The sequence below is a fragment of the Cryptotermes secundus genome, unplaced genomic scaffold (assembly GCF_002891405.2).
Source record: "Cryptotermes secundus unplaced genomic scaffold, Csec_1.0 scaffold65, whole genome shotgun sequence".
Lineage (NCBI taxonomy): Eukaryota > Metazoa > Arthropoda > Insecta > Blattodea > Kalotermitidae > Cryptotermes > Cryptotermes secundus.
Genome location: NW_019731975.1, coordinates 94,336 through 110,749, shown reverse-complemented (window position 1 = coordinate 110,749; position 16,414 = coordinate 94,336). Strand labels below are relative to the sequence as shown.

The 16,414-nt window shown below is 35.6% G+C and overlaps 1 protein-coding gene and 1 long non-coding RNA gene across 4 annotated transcripts in view; one reads left to right on the top strand and one right to left on the bottom strand.

The window, feature by feature from the left end:
- LOC111867353 (zinc finger protein 501) overlaps nt 1–7,936 on the bottom strand; it is a 19,541-nt gene extending 11,605 nt beyond the window's left edge. Inside the window, exons 1-3 of one of the 3 annotated variants that reach the window (XM_023857132.2) lie at nt 7,848–7,904; nt 7,465–7,677; nt 6,193–6,333 (exon numbers count right to left, since the gene is read on the bottom strand). In XM_023857132.2, coding sequence (XP_023712900.1) covers nt 6,193–6,333; nt 7,465–7,605 — 282 coding nt within the window. In that variant the 5' untranslated portion in view covers nt 7,606–7,677; nt 7,848–7,904. Of the gene's footprint in view, nt 1–6,192; nt 6,334–7,464 lie in introns of all 3 variants that reach the window. The other 2 variants (XM_033752653.1, XM_033752652.1) reach the window with 2 other exon arrangements.
- Nucleotides 7,937–12,308: 4,372 nt separating this feature from the next.
- LOC111867355 overlaps nt 12,309–16,414 on the top strand; it is a 12,288-nt gene continuing 8,182 nt past the window's right edge. The window contains exon 1 of the long non-coding RNA XR_002843335.2: nt 12,309–12,386. This is a non-coding gene — a long non-coding RNA (uncharacterized LOC111867355). The remainder of the gene's footprint in view (nt 12,387–16,414) is intronic.

Here is a 16,414-nt window from a genome sequence, read left to right as displayed (position 1 = left end):
AACAGAGTTAAGTTAGTGTTCATACCATGTGCACCAGTGTTTGTCTAAAATATGAACGCAAATATCAGTATTAAAAAGAAAACAATGAATGGTTTAATCCAGTACGAAATGTCGAAATTCCATCAGTTTTCTTTCCTTCAGAGACATAATAGGGCTAATTTGGTAAGTAGGACCTACTATCATATATTCATCATCTTTATTCTTAAACTCTAGTAAAAGTTGTAATTAAAATTGTGAAATTTTATGTCCCATTTAATATTTAAGGTCATATTTTACACTTTTTAGGTCATATTTGACATAATTTTGGGTCATAAGTGCATGCATATATTTATAGTTTTTAGGTCATAAAAATCTGGCCCCTAATCATCACACATTGTGGAGTGCCAAGATGTGCTCGCATATTGTTTTCTTCTCACTACACATTATAAGTGAAGCACAGGAATTTGAATATTATTATATTGTAGCATCCTGTTACACTTTTCACTTAGCGGTTTCCTCATCCAATAATTTTGACACCTGATGATGAGCACATTAGTCAAAAAATGTAGTGAAAAACTTTTAAAGTAAATATCTTTCAATAAATTTTATAGAACATTAGTGCTTCACATGAGACTTTATTGAAATTAAAAAAAAAAAAGCCTAATTGACAATATTTGAGTTTCTGTAGCCTTGTCAATAAATATGCAGGTCGATACAAAATACAGCAGCAAAGCAGTACTTTTACTGTGGATTCTTCCTCTGTACATATGAATAGTTTCATCAGTCTGTGTTTCATGACACTCTTCTTTGTGCTCATATGTTCTGAAGAAGAGTGGAGTCATTTTGTGTCCAGCTGCAATGCACTTCTGGGTCACAGTACAGGATGTGACACGAAACATAAACAAGACAATGCAATGCTTTCCTTCTTTTATTCCTGCCTTTGTATGACAGCATTTATATAACCTTACAGTTTGTTGCACCCATGGCTCTGACTAGCTGAAATGTTTAGTCATATGAAGAAATGTTTTGAATATATAATTTACGGATTCTGACAACAGTACGTTTCATTAAACTGATGACATATCTGTTCAAGACACTACTGCCACAGAAAACTGAATATGAAGACAGTGAAGCTGCGAGTGGTTTTCAACGGGTGGCCAGGGTCTCTCTAGCTGGGAGGACATGTCAAATTATGTATGGAAAAGAGAACAGTTTATTGGTAATTGTGAACCTCAAAATAAAGCAAAAATTCATATTTTTCTTACAAAGGAACATGCAGGAAAAAACCCTATATGCAAAACAATGCATACAACCCAGAGGCCTTCAAATCCTATTCTGATCTAGCACAAAGGACTGGAAATCTGACACTAAAAATCAAATGTATGTTGTCTTGGCACTGTTACGCTGATGGGCATGGTCCAGAAACCTACATGGAGGTCTTATTTTTGAAGAAATTCTATTCTAGGTACAGTCTTTGAATCTGTGATGCCAACACAGTAAAACTTATGCACTTCATGAATAACAACTGCAAGACACATATCAGGTTGGTCCTGAATATTTCAAAATATATCCAATCACATCAGCTCTACCCAATGTGTGTAGCAGGTCAGAATACAGTGACAGATGGTTACTTTTGTGAAGAAAGGAAACAATATGTCTCTCAAATTTTTTAAAATTTGGAACTGAGTCCTGTGAAGTGTAAGTCTTACTCAGACTACCCCTGGCTCTCATTACTTACACAGGCAGGGACACAGACGGCAGAACAGATAAGCAAAACATCAGCTTTGTGCTGCCACTTAAACCAAAAGATGGTATAGGACACACAATGCAGGAGTGGTTCAAGAACAAATATACCGAAAACAAACACCATAAACATAATAAACACTATATTAGAGGAAAACAATGACATAGATAAAGAAAGCCACAAAGAAACAATACATATATTAAAAACAGTATTGGAACAGAATTATTTTCAAATTGACCAAAATTACTACAAACAAACAGATGGTCTAGCTTTGGGAGCCCCAACATCAGCAATAATAGCAGAAACATATATACAATATATGGAACACACACAAATATTTCCCATTCTAGTAAAACAACAAATAGTGGCTTACTTTAGATATGCTGATGACATATTAATAATATATGATGAAAAAATAACGAACATAGAACATACATTCAAAGAAATTAACGAATTGCAACCAACTATAAAGTTCACAATTGAAAGAGAACAACAAGAATCTATTAACTTTCTAGATATAACAATACATCGTAATGAAGATAGCTTGCAATTCGAAATATATAGAAAACCCACACAAACAGACATCATAATACCTAACAGCTCGTGCCATCCATTCGAGCACAAATTGTCAGGTATTAATTACTTAATGAATAGACTCTACACATACCCAATAACAGAAAAAGGAAAACAAATAGAGAAGAACACTATTAAAAACATACTACATAACAACGGATACGACACAAACATAATCAAAAGATCGAATCAGACAAAACGAGAACAAAAATCAAACACAAATGACGACGAACAACAACCAAAAACAAAGTGGGCCATATTTACATATAGTACAAAAGAAGTAAGAAAAATTACAAAACTTTTTAAAGACACACAGATAAAAGTAGCATTCCGCACACGTAACACAATAGAAAACATACTCAAACAAAAACCACAATTAGATAAATACAATAAAAGTGGCATATACCAAATGAAATGTGTAGATTGCCCATTGAAATACATTGGACAAACGGGCCGAACATTTAACGCTAGATATAAAGAACATNGACAGCACACATATTAAAGATAAGCAGCGACACACACAGAGAGAGCCTACACAGAGTAAGTACAAATAACAGTATAAACATATAAGAATAACATAACATAACACAAGACAGTAATACGAATATTTGTATATTACAGACAATACCTGAACAACGATAAACAAGAAGTGGCTGCTGCAGCACTTAGACATAGGGCATGTACCCTGAGAAAACTTTTAATTTTAAAATTTGAAAAAGGATAAGAACAGAAATTTTATAGATATTTTAACTTGAATTAAATTTTTAAAAAAGTGCTAAACAGAAATCAAAATTAACGCGTGTAGGTTAACAAACAGTTTATACAATTAGAAAGACTGGTGATTTTAAATTTTAACAGGCAGTGTAACAGCGACGTAAGAATACACACCTGATGATGGCCATTTAGGGCCGAAACATGTAGTGTGGAGTGAGGGGAAAGAATGAAACACCTGGAAGAACAATTTTTAAATCAGGGAGTCACTGAAAGAGCAACACTATTTTCTGATGATTCTGTCTGCCCAACAGGAAACATTCTAGAAAGCTATGCTTTCAGTCAGGTGGCAGCATTGGCTCTGTATTACAGGAAATAACTTTCATCATCAAACAGGGATGAAGGTTGTTTGCTAGCTGTTTGTGATTAGTGGTACGAACTTAATAACCTTAGAAAGTGAAAAACTGATTGAGCTTTAGGAATTTCCAGTGTTACGGCAGCTGTTGTCAACAGTATGTGTGCTCCCTGCCTCCGTGTCTTCAGTAAGGATTCAATGTAATGAATCTCATAAAAAAATTCAGAACCTCAATAAAAAAAGAAAGTTTATGTGACATCCTGATGATGTGTAACAAGAATTGGCCCTCACTGATGGAATCTGATCTGAAAAGGCTGTAGATCAATGGTACTTCAGCTGCAGCTCCAGCTGATCCAGTAAGTAAGTAAGTAAAGCTATCCCTGTACCAGGCCGTGAAGGCCCATAGGGTTGTGACATTGCGGGTCCCACACTATCTAGACAATCAGCTCAAAGATGGCGGTAAGGTTGTCAGCCTTATGCGCCGAGCGTGCTTTACTCCCCAGGAAAATTATTTAATTCCTGGTACTCATTTCTGTTAGAGGCTGAGTAAACCCCTGGGCCTAGTGTGGCTGGAAGGATTAAGTCAACTGAAAAAATCCAATGACCTCATCGCGACTTGCACCCGCGACCTTCCGGCTTGTAGCATAGCCCCTCAACCACTACGCTACCGCCAAATAGAACAGATTGTTAATAAAATAGCCTCAGCTTGTTATGCACTGAGAAATATAAGACATATAGTATCAACAGAAGCATTAAAGTTGAGTTATTTCGCCTTAGCCCATTCTGTTGTCAGCTATAGAATAACATTTTGGGGCAGTGCAACCAATGTACATAAATTATTCATAATGCAGAAAAGAATTGTTAGAATCATAACCAACACTAAACCTAGAGTCATGCAGGAAGATTTTTAAGATGATGGCAATAATCACACTATACTCACAGTATATATATTCATTACTTCTCTTTATAATGAATAAAAAAAACTTGTTTTTTATTAATGGCGAGATACATGAATACAAAACCAGAGTTCACAAAGATATACCTACACCTGCTGTGGATCTGACAAAATATAAAAAGGTACCCTATGTAACAGGTATAAAAGTATTTGTCTCCCTCAGTCAATAAAATTGTTAGTTAATGTGGAGAAAAGTTTTAAATCAGCATTAAAGAGGTTTTTGTATCATCTTTACTTTTATTCTGTGAATGAATATTATCAACATGCAAATGAATGAATAAAAAAGATATGTAATTAACATATTTTATGTTTGTATTCGTTAATTGAACTTCTAGTATATTTTAATATTGAAATCTTGTGAAATGTACATGTTATGGTTGTGTTGTGTTAGCTTTTATGGGTTGTAATTTAATCAATTTTAACTTGAACAATTTCCACTTTTTTTGTTTTGATTATCACTATGTATATGTCCATGATTTATTTAATCCGTCTTGCAGTGCATACATTCATTTATCTCCTACTACTTTATCACTACGTATAATTTAATTTTATGATTGTTCTGTATGTGAATGAGTTCTTATGAACTGTTCTTGTGTATGTTTTGATTTTGTTGTGACTTGTTCAACATCCTAGGCTTTGCCAAAAAGGATTTATTGAATTTAAAGAATAAATGAATGAATGAATGAATGAAATGCTTACCCTGTCCACTAAAATAAGTATGACAAACAGGCAGAGCATTCCACACCAGATACAGAGAACATATACCAGCAATCATAAATAGTCATGGTAATTCAGGATACTCGAACTGTGTATTAAGCACATGACATAAATATACAACCATAACAGATACAATGGACAGTATAGGAACACACAGAAAACGAAAATACTTAAATACATTGGCTAAATACCACATCTACAAGATCAGCAGCAATTACTTACATATAAATGACACAAACATCGACACACATAACCCACAGGAAATGAACACCAGCTAACAGCATACATGCCCAACATCCCACGTAAATACAGAGCCAACTACAAAGAAACACCAGGAGTGACTGCTTCCGCTTCTGCTTCTACAGAAACACTCAGAACAGCCACAGGCAGCAAAAAAAGGACAAACCAACACATCAACAAAAATGTAAGAAGAAACACAAATGCAAGGTCAGAATATACTTAAAATGTGCAACCCACAAATACACGTAAAATACTAATAGAACACATTACATATTACAGAGATGCCAGACACGTGCGTAACAATGGCATGATAATCTAATATAACCCAAAATATTTTAGAAGCATTTACAGCAAAATGAAAAGCAGAACTGCATAAAACAAAGCAGCAGCTTCCTTCACTCCACCATCTTACACACCTGATGCTGGCTAGTTAGGCCAAAACATATAAAGGTAAAGGTAAAGCTATCCCTGTAACAGGCCATCAAAGACCATAGGGTTGTCTAGGCTTCCTCATTTCCTAGACAATCAGCTCTCAGATGGCAGTGAGGTTGTCAGCCTTTTACCTCCAGGAAGATTCCTGGTACTGTTTTCCTTTTAGAGTCCGTAATGTGGCTGCAGAGATTAGGTCAATTGAAAAATCCACTAACATCATCAGGAATCAAACCTGCACCCTTCTGGCTTGTAGCATTGTGCCTCAGCAAACTATGGTGCCATGTTTCCCAATATAGAAACATGTAGTGTTGTATAGTAAAGAGACAAAGATGTGTGAATACTATTGACAAAGTTGCACAAAGACAGCAAGGAGTGAGAACATGAAGTCAGAAGGCTAATTCATAGCTGCGACAGTGGAAGGTTCAATCACTGCACAGATCTGCCTGGCTCCTAGTTCAGAAGTAAATATTACAATTACAATATTACCTTAAAATCTTGCATTTTGCATAGGTGTACTCTCAACTTGGAATCTGATGCTTCACATTTCTTTTTGAATTCATAAGCTTTGTTGGCCTGATGTATACATTTTGGGCAGACATTGCTTGGCAAGCCATCATCTGGAAACATCTAGACAACAATGTATAAAAGGACAAGGTACATGTCATTAGTCAGTCAGAAACAGTCTCAAAGTGAACACACCAAGATGCATAACATATGAGTATTACTTAGTGATAAAAAGGACATATGTGTGGAAGTAATCCAGGACAATATAAGTAAATTTAAATAATGCAATATCAACTTAAATGAAAAGAAGTCTGATGATATTAATAGCTGAAATAATGACACACACTTTAGAAATTAGGAAAATAGAAAGGCATTTTTATATTATATTATGGACAATATAAACCTTCAATATAAACTCCTGTCCAAAATTTTCAAGTTTCCCTTCTTCTTTTACACATTTTATATGCTACAACAAAAGTCACCAATTCATGTTACCCAATTTCAGGGTATTAGAGCTTCCTTCAATTTCTTTACAATACTGCACTTTCTACACACCATCAACTGCTTAATTACACCACATTCTTTCACAGGCTTGTTATTTTCTTGGAACGCAGGATGCTAGAAAATGTTGTCAGGGGTGACCTAGTTTCTCAGTACCGAATCTACTGAAACTCCGAACAGTTAAAATATTATCCTGGTACGGCCCTACAACAAAAAAACACCACACTCCTCCCGAACTGATCCAATTAATTAGTGCAAAACATGCTGCATTAATATCTATTTCCTACTACATTCATATAATCTGCCTATTATGGGAACCAAGGTGCATCAACATCAGTTAGTGACACAGGCAGTTATGTCACCATGACAAAGTTACTGGATACAGTTTTTAATATACATCGTCTTGGAAATAAAAAAAAAATATACAGGATATTTTTTCCATAAGGTTGCCTACATAGAATACAAAATAACTCAATCTACAGATCTGATGAACTTTACTGTCATCTGCACGACATTCATAAGGTGATGATTATGAAAAAACTGTCGACTGATATGAAACCCAGTGTAGTCTAGCAGACATTAATGAGGGTTTGGATAAACCCCCTGTTATGTTGATCAGTTAGGCCGACATTTCTCGGCAACATCATCTTCGGTACACAAGTCATCCTATTCAGCAGGTATGCAAAAGTAAACAATTTTTGTTACCTCCAGCAAATTTCACAAACTGTTCCTTCCAGAGACTCTCAAACTTACCTGGATTTCTGCAAGAGCCATGATCATCTGAGGTAACAAAGCACCTTCACGATCTAAATCTGCATTGAAAATTGGTAAGAGCATTGAAGTTTCTTCCATACAAAGTCGACAGACTTTATCAATATTTATTTCTGCAGACATTATAGGATTAAGAACTGGACTGATCTGCTCCGAAATCAAACATTCGCGTCCAAATTTTGTTTTACGCGACAACTGTACAAAACAGTACAAATTTCAAAATAATATCCTTATAATCGTTGCATCCATATAGAACTTTACATTTGTCAAAAGTAAAAAATGCTCACCGATATGGTTTCTACATACAAAATTAACTTACTTACGAACGGAACAAAAGAAAAATAACAGAAATACGTGACGCCTACTTCCTTTTACTTCTGTCACTGCAGACTTGATCGACTTGATTGACTTGATGGTCCTGCGCAGTCCTGCGTTGCTGTACGTAAGATAATTAAAGTAAGTAAACGAATTTGACTTTCATGGTCTGCGGTTTCGGATAAATACGTGTCACAATTTGTGAGCGAGTACTGAATTAATATTTAAGGATTGTGTATCGATTGTAGGTCTTTAGACGAAAAAAAAAAAAGGTAATTCCATACGAATTCTCTTGAGAATACAACACGAATCATTTCGTCCGCGTGGGATTTACTGAGGTTACTAAGGTTCCTGAGCTTCCTGAAAATGGAACCCTTGCTATTGATTATTAAGTGCAAATATACAACTCAACTTTTGAACCTTTTGAACCACATCGCAGTAGTAGGCGTAGTAGGCGGTAGGAGGCACGGAACATTAAACGTGCTCCAAACGCTCCAAACCCTCAAAACTCTCCGAACGCTCCAAACCAGAGAACAGAAAGGTAACTCAATACTATTGGCGGGCAACACTGTGCCGTCATGAACGTCAAGATTCCTGAAAGTATCACTACGCCCACTGTGTCCGGAGGCAAGACTATTGATACAAAATGGCTTCCGCCAGTGCCGAGAGCTCGATCGGTAAAATGGTATGCTATCATACCACCTGCCCTGTCGGTAAGAAAGTATGTTATCATACTACCAGCCTTTGTGTACTGCTCCCTCCCAAAGAACCACTAGTTTACATGAATAGCTACAAACAATTTGCAACCCTGGCCTCTTGTACTGCAGAGGTTCCTACCCCATTGAGTGTTTTCTATTCTCAAACTGAGTTTAATATCTAAAAAAAAAAAAAAAAAAAAAAAAAAAAAAAAAAAAAAAAAAAAGCTATCCCTGTAACATACTGTGAAGGCCCATAGGGTTGTGAGACGTTGAGGGTCCCACATTATCTAGACAATCGGCTCAAAGATGGCGGTAAGGTTGTCAGCATTATGCGCTGGCCGCGCTTTACTCCCCAGGAAAATTATTTAATTAATTCCTGGTACTCATTTCTGTTAGAGACTGAGTTGACCCCAGGGTCATAGTGCAGCCGGAAGGAGTAGGTCAACTCAAAAAATCAATAACCTCATGTTACAGTAAGGCACAAGTTTAATATGACCTCACTCAAAACCATCTGGTGGGGCATGAGCTGATATCAAATTCAGTTAGAAAACAGAAAACACACAACGGAGTAAGAACCTCTGCAGTACAAGAGATGAGGTTTCAACATTATTTATCAGGAGAAAGTTTCTCACTGGTGCCTGTAAAGTATGAACATTTCATTTACGTCAATTCAACACCCCCTTATTGAAATGCAATGGACATTTGAACTATAACATACATAGAATACTTGTGTTTAGGAAAGCTGATGGTGGATAAACTTGAAAGAAAATTCTGCTCCCATCAGAGATACTTGTACTCAACTTCATAACTTTGCTTACAACTTACACTTGAAAGCTACACAGAACACAGCACGAGCTGAAAGAGGTGTGGCAATAGTGGTGCTTAAAAGTGTAGTGAGGAGTGTTGTTAAGAAGATTGTTTGTAATGACAGAATGATTGCTCTGAAGTTAAAGGCGGAACCGGTAGATATACTGATTGTGCAAGTGTACATGCCAACATCAGAGTATGAAGATGAAGAAGTAGAAAAAGTGTATGACACAATTGAAGAAATTCTTCAGGAAGATGGAAGAGGTGACACAAACAGCATCATATTGGGAGACTGGAATAGCATTATTGGAGATGAACCATATCAGAATATTGTTGGATCACATGGACTAGGAAGATGGAATCACAGGGGTCAAATGCTTATTGACTTTTGTGAACGAAATGGACTGATTGTCACCAACACTTGGTTCAAGAAGCCAAAGAGAAGAATTTACACATGGAAGGCACCTGGGGATTGGAGGAGGCATCAGCTTGACTACATCCTTGTGAAACATCAATTCAGAAACAGTGTGAAGGATGTGAAGACGATGCCTGGGGCAGATATTGACTCTGACCACAACTTACTGGTTGCCAAGTTCTGAACCAGGTTGAAGAAAATTGTAAGATTTCAAAAGCGCAGACCTAGATGGGATTTGGAGAAGTTATATGCTCAAAGACAAAGCGTGCGGGAGACCTTAGAAGAGAAACTCGGTGCAATTGAAGGTGAAAGCGGAAATGCTAAGGTGCAGTGGAACAATATAAAAGAATGCATGTTAGATACTATCAGTGATTTGGTTGGTAAAGTTGAGAAGATAGCAAGAAAACCATGGGTTACACAGGAGATGATGAGTAAAATGGAGGAGCGAAGGAAATGGAAGAATGTCAACAATGAAGAAGGCAGGAGGAAATACAGGAGACTGAGGAATGAATTGAAAAGAGCCACGGACAGGGCCAAAAAGGAATATCTTGAGAAGATATGTAATGAGATTATAGAATTTCAAAGAACAGGACGTTATGATTTGATGTACATGAAGACAAAAGAACTAGGATGGAAAGAGAATCATGGGATTCAAAATGTTGGCATCGAAGACTCCCAGGGGAATAGAATAGTAGATCAGAGGCAAGTGCTGAAAATTTGGGAAAATTATATTACAGAACTATATGATCGACCTAATCGGCCAGAAACCTTAGAAGTTGAACCGGAAGAAGAAGTAGATACAGACGAGAAAGGACCATATATTTTACAAAGTGAGGTGGAAAAAGCTATCAAGGAAATGAGGAAGGGAAAGGCTACAGGAGATGATGATGTACCTGGAGATGTGCTCAAGTTACTGGGAGAAGGTGGTTTGAAAACACTGACAAAACTAATGAACACCATATATGAAAGTGGAGAGTGGCCCAAGGACTTTACAGAAGTTACAATGATTGCCTTAAAGAAAAAGACAAAAGCTACAAAATGCAGCGACCATCGCACAATAAGTCTTATTGCACATACAGCAAAGATAATAGCAAAGATACTTAAAAGAAGAATTGAAAGGAAAATAGAGGATGTACTTGGAGAAGATCAGTTTGGATTTAGAAGAGGAAAAGGAACCAGGGATGCAATTGGGATGATGAGAATTATAGCGGAACGAACTTTGGAGATAGATGAAGAACTGTGTGTTTGCTTCATAGACTGGCAGAAGGCATTTGACCGTGTAAACTGGACCAAATTAATGCAGATCCTAAAGGAAACAGGTATCGATTGGCGTGAAAGAAGATTGATCAGCAAATTGTACATGGGTCAGAAAGTTAGAGTACGACTGGACAGGGGGGAGACAGGAAGTGTGCAGATTGGAAGAGGAGTTCGACAAGGATGCTGTTTATCACCAATTCTGTTCAACTTGTACAGCGAATGCCTTACCAAGGAAGCTCTGGATGGGCTCGGTGACTTCAAAGTAGGAGGGCAAATTATTCAAACTGTGAAATATGCAGATGACCTTGTGTTAATGGCTAAGGAAGAAACTGTGCTACAGGGCATGATTGATAGACTAATTGAAATTGGAAGGTGCTTTGGCATGGAAATGAAAGTGGGAAAAACAAAAGTAATGAAAATTTCGAGACAACCAACCCCAGTCACAATAAAGTTAGACCAAAAACAAATGGAGAATGTGAGATGTTTTAAATATTTGGGTACCTTGTTAACAGATGATGGAAGGTGTACTAGTGAAATTAAATCCAGGATTGCCATGGCAAAAGCTGCATTTAGCAAGAAGAAGAATATTTTTTACCTGCAAATTGGACTTAAATTTGAGGAAGAAACTAGTGAAATGCTACATTTGGAGATTAGCTCTGTATGCGGCTGAAACATGGACACTTAGGGCAGTAAATCAGAAACATGTGGAAAGTTTCGAAATGTGGTGTTGGAGAAGGATGGAGAAGATCAGTTGGACCGATTATGTGAGAAATGAAGAAGTGTTAATTAGAGTCAGTGAGCAGAGGAATATCCTATACGAAATAAGAAAACGGTTGGATAATTGGATTGGTCATGTTTTACGCAGAAACTGCCTTGTAAAAGAAGTTATAGAAGGAAAGATAGAGGGGCGGATAGAAGTGACAAGAAGACGAGGAAGAAGACGTAAGAAGATGCTGGATGACCTTGGGGACAGAAGAGGATATTTTCATTTGAAGGAGAAAGCTTTAGATCGCATTAAGTGGAGGAATTGTTTTGGAAGAGACTGTGGACCTGTCGTCTGACAGATTACTGATGATGATGAGTAAGCATAACATTCATATACACAAATAAAATGTTTAACTTGGAGATGTAACTTCGTAAATGTTTACTTCCGTTTCGCAACCACATCAGATCAAAATTCATACTTATCAATTTGCATATAATGCACCACCACAACCACATATAATTTTGGGATTTCAAATTGGTCTCCTTGGGTTCTCATATTGGTCGAGTTCTGTGTGTAGCATCTGCGTCCACACATAGAGGCAGTAGTTACGCTAGTTACCGTGTTTCCCCTCCTGCTGAGACAGTGCCGCCCCCTGCTCTAAACGTTTTGATAAGTGTGCGAAGTGTTTGGTGGTGTGCGGAATGAGGTAAGTTTGGTAGGGTATAGAGGAAGAAGTTGTGTAATTGTCAAATGTTATGTTATAAGTAACGGTTCCATTATTTAGGAATAAGTTTATTTCCGAATGTGTAATCGAGGTATGTGAGAATATGTCCAATAGTTATTGCGCAACATAACCTTAATATTCTGTTTTGCTAACAACGCGGTTGTGTCCCGATTGCGCAGAATCGGAACTGAATTATATTTATTATTATTATTATTATTATTATTAAAATACATTTCTTTGACGCAACTGTCACCCCGTAGGGCTGGATATAAAAATTGTCATATATCATGTCAGAGACAAACAGTCACATGCAATAAAATACAGATACGCATTAAATGTAATATGTAAAATCTAAAGTACAAAGTAATAATAAATAAAGCATCTTGGAAAACAATACAAGTTGTCAGTAAATAAAACGTATAAAAATATAAAATAATAAATAAGGCCTTTTGCAAAAAATCGCAAGTTGTGAATCCAATTATAACAAATTAGAAAGGAAAATATTAACTCTGTTGACAACATCAATCAACTAGAATTGATACAACTTAACTTCCCTATTCTTAGTTTCAATATTAAATGTTAAAACAATTGAGAACAGCCCTCTTGACTCAGAACAAAGACAGGACCAACAATATGTTTTGATTGACTATTTACTCTGCATATATCTTTATGCTTCTTACATGGTCAACAAATACCTCAATGGAGTAAAAGGAATTTCTTAATAAGTATCTTTTTATAGCAACCCTAAATTGATCTTTATCCATTCTTAACATTGAGATACTGTCTGGTAACATGTTAAAGAACCCAACACCTGAGTAATACACACCCCTCTGATACAACAACAAATGAGAAGCAGGCATATGAAAAAGATTATTATTCCTGGTGCCAATCGTGTATATTGTATTATTTATCAAAAACTTGTCACAGTTTTTTACAACAAAAGTCAGTAGTGATAACAAGTATACATAGGGAAGTGGCAATATTCCCAGCTTCTTAAACAGATCACGGCATGAGTGAGTTGGTCCAACTCCCATCGTTATTCTTATTGTTTTCTTTTGCATACGAAAAACTTTAAGACAATCAGGGGTATTACCCCAGTATATTATTCCATATTTCATTAAAGAATGATAATATGCATAATAAACAGATTTTAAGTTATTTTTGTTTAGAATATAAGATAATTTTCGCATTTGGAATCCAACCATACTCAATTTATGAAGTAACTGATTTACATGCACCTTACAAGTCAGATGATTATCAATCTGTAAACCCAGAAATGTTGTAGCTTCAGCTGTTTTGAGTATCGTGTTAAGAAGCATAGTTGTTAGCGGATAATCAGTATGTATTGTTGGTGTAAACTTTATAATTTTTGTTTTGTCAAGATTTAATGCAAGAAGATTTGCCTGAAACCATCTACTCATATGACTACAAATATCATCTAATTTTATTTTTCAATTATTATAGGCCTTGGCTGTACAGACAATGCCTGTGTCATCTGCAAACATTATGACTTCAAAAACTTCTCTCATTTCAAGGGGAAAATCGTTGATATAAATATTAAAAAGTAGAGGTCCCAAGACTGAACCCTGTGGCACACCAGAGTGAACTAGCTCCCAGTCTGAATTATATTTGTTATTGGTGTATTTTAGTTCAACCCTTTGTTTCCTATTTTGAAAGTAGGATTTAAACCATTGTAGAAATAAACCCTGGACACCATAATATTGGAGTTTGAATAACATGAGTTCGTGATCTACACAGTCGAATGCCTTGGCTATATCACAGAATATGCCGACTGTATATTCTTTTCTGTCCCAAGCAGTTAGTATTACATTAGTTAGTTTGAAGATCGCATCTTCAGTAGATAATCCTTTTTGAAATCCAAATTGCTGTGGGAGTAATATTTTGTGCTTTGTAATATGATCATTGAGTCTTTTATAGATTACCATTTCAAATACTTTTGCAAACCCTGTTATTATTGATATTGGTCTATAATTATGTATAATGGTTTTATCTCCTTTTTTGTATATTGGTTTAATAACAGCATATTTTAATCTTTCAGGATATACTCCCATTATTAATGACTTATTAATTATATAAGCTATGGGTTTACTTATTTGGTGCCTACTAAGTTTAATTAATTTATTTGTTATATCATCATAACCTGAAGAGTTTTTGGATTTGAGTTTGTTAATCACACCAATTATTTCATTTTCCGAAACAAGGTTACAGTTCATCATAGGGAAACCATTTGGGAAATGTGAACACAGATACTTCATTGCTGAATGTGAATTAGTTTTCTTTATATTAAGATTTTCAGTTATTGATAAAAAAATGTATTAAAATTATGTGCTGCTTCATCCTTACTTACTTTTTCGGTATTGTGTTGGAATGATTTTGGTAAACTATCGTTATTGTTGCTATTTTTCCTTCCTGTCTCCCTATTAATAATACTCCATGTAGCTTTTATCCTATCCTTAGCTGATGCGATTAATCTGTTGTAATGTAGCCTCTTTGCTTCCCTTATTACTCTTCTTAATATACTACAATAAGTTTTGTAATATGTTTTGAAACTGTTACTTTGATTTTTACTAAGAATATACAAAAATTCTTTACATCTACGGGAGGTACGTATTCCCACTGTTATCCATGAATTATCATTATCTTTTTTACTTATATTTTTCTTAAGAAAACATGATTCATATATAAGCAGGTAAGTATTCCAAAATATATTATATGCTTCATTAACTTCATTTGATTGATAAATTTTTTCCCAATTTTCATTGCATATTTCATTTTGAAATTGTACTAATGAATCTTTGTTTACAATTCTAATCATAGTACCATGAAGGTTATGCTTGTTCAGATTACTGATATTCTTTAATATAAGACATTGGGCGTCATGATCGGACAGACCATTGGTAATCGGGAGTACATCATAAAGAGTTTTTCCTTTTATTATCAATAAAAATATTATCAATTTGGGAGCTGTTGTTCTGCGTAATTCTGGTTGGTAGCTGTACAGTATTAAAAACATTAAATGAGTACAACAGTAAGAGGAGCTGAGTCTTATGGACAGACTCGTTTAAAAAATTTACATTAAAATCTCCAATTATAAATTCCGTTTTTGTTTTATGTAGGAGATTAAGTACTTTTTCCAGTTTCTTCATAAAATAATCAAAACTGCCACTAGGTGACCTGTATACACATAAAACTAGTATGTTTTGTTTTTCAATATTGATCTTAAGCGCACACATTTCTATATTATTTTCATTACAATATTGTGTTAGATCAATAGAAGTAAATTTTATGGCTGGTTTAATATAAATACACACACGTCCCCCTAGATGTCTCGAGCTAGCAAAACTTGCTCCTAAAACATAGTTCGACAGTTTATTAGAGGATAATTTAGAATCTGTCATATAATGCTCAGAGAGACATATTAGGTGAGGACTAATATTTCTAGCTACCATTGAACATGTAAATTCGTCAGTTTTATTAGCAAGACCTCTAATATTTTGGTGAATAATGATTAATGATTCTTTAGTTTGCTTAGATATATTAGATTTAGACTTATTTGCATCAGACTCTATTCCCATAAAAAATCATCATTTCTAGTTGGTGGTCTTCTTTTTCTTTTGATACAGTGAAGAGGTTCCTGGTCAGGCATTGGACCTTGATGATCCTTATAGTTGTTAGTAACAGTGTTCGCCAACTTAACTATACTGTAGAAATGTTTCTGGCAGCATATGTATAAGTAGGGCTGTCTGCCAAAATGATTAATATAGGGTTAACATTCTTGATTTTTTTTTGGGAGGCGTGCAGTTCAATTCCGAGGCTTCTTGAACATTTTCCTAACAATGTAAGATTTGAGGCTTTCACGGCGGTGACTATGAAGAAAGCAGTCTTCTGGGATTTGGCACCGTGTATATGTGGTGTTAACCGACGTTTCGGAGGAACGTATCGCCTCCATCTTCAGGGTAGAAGAAAAAGTATAAGAAATCTGCAAGCGA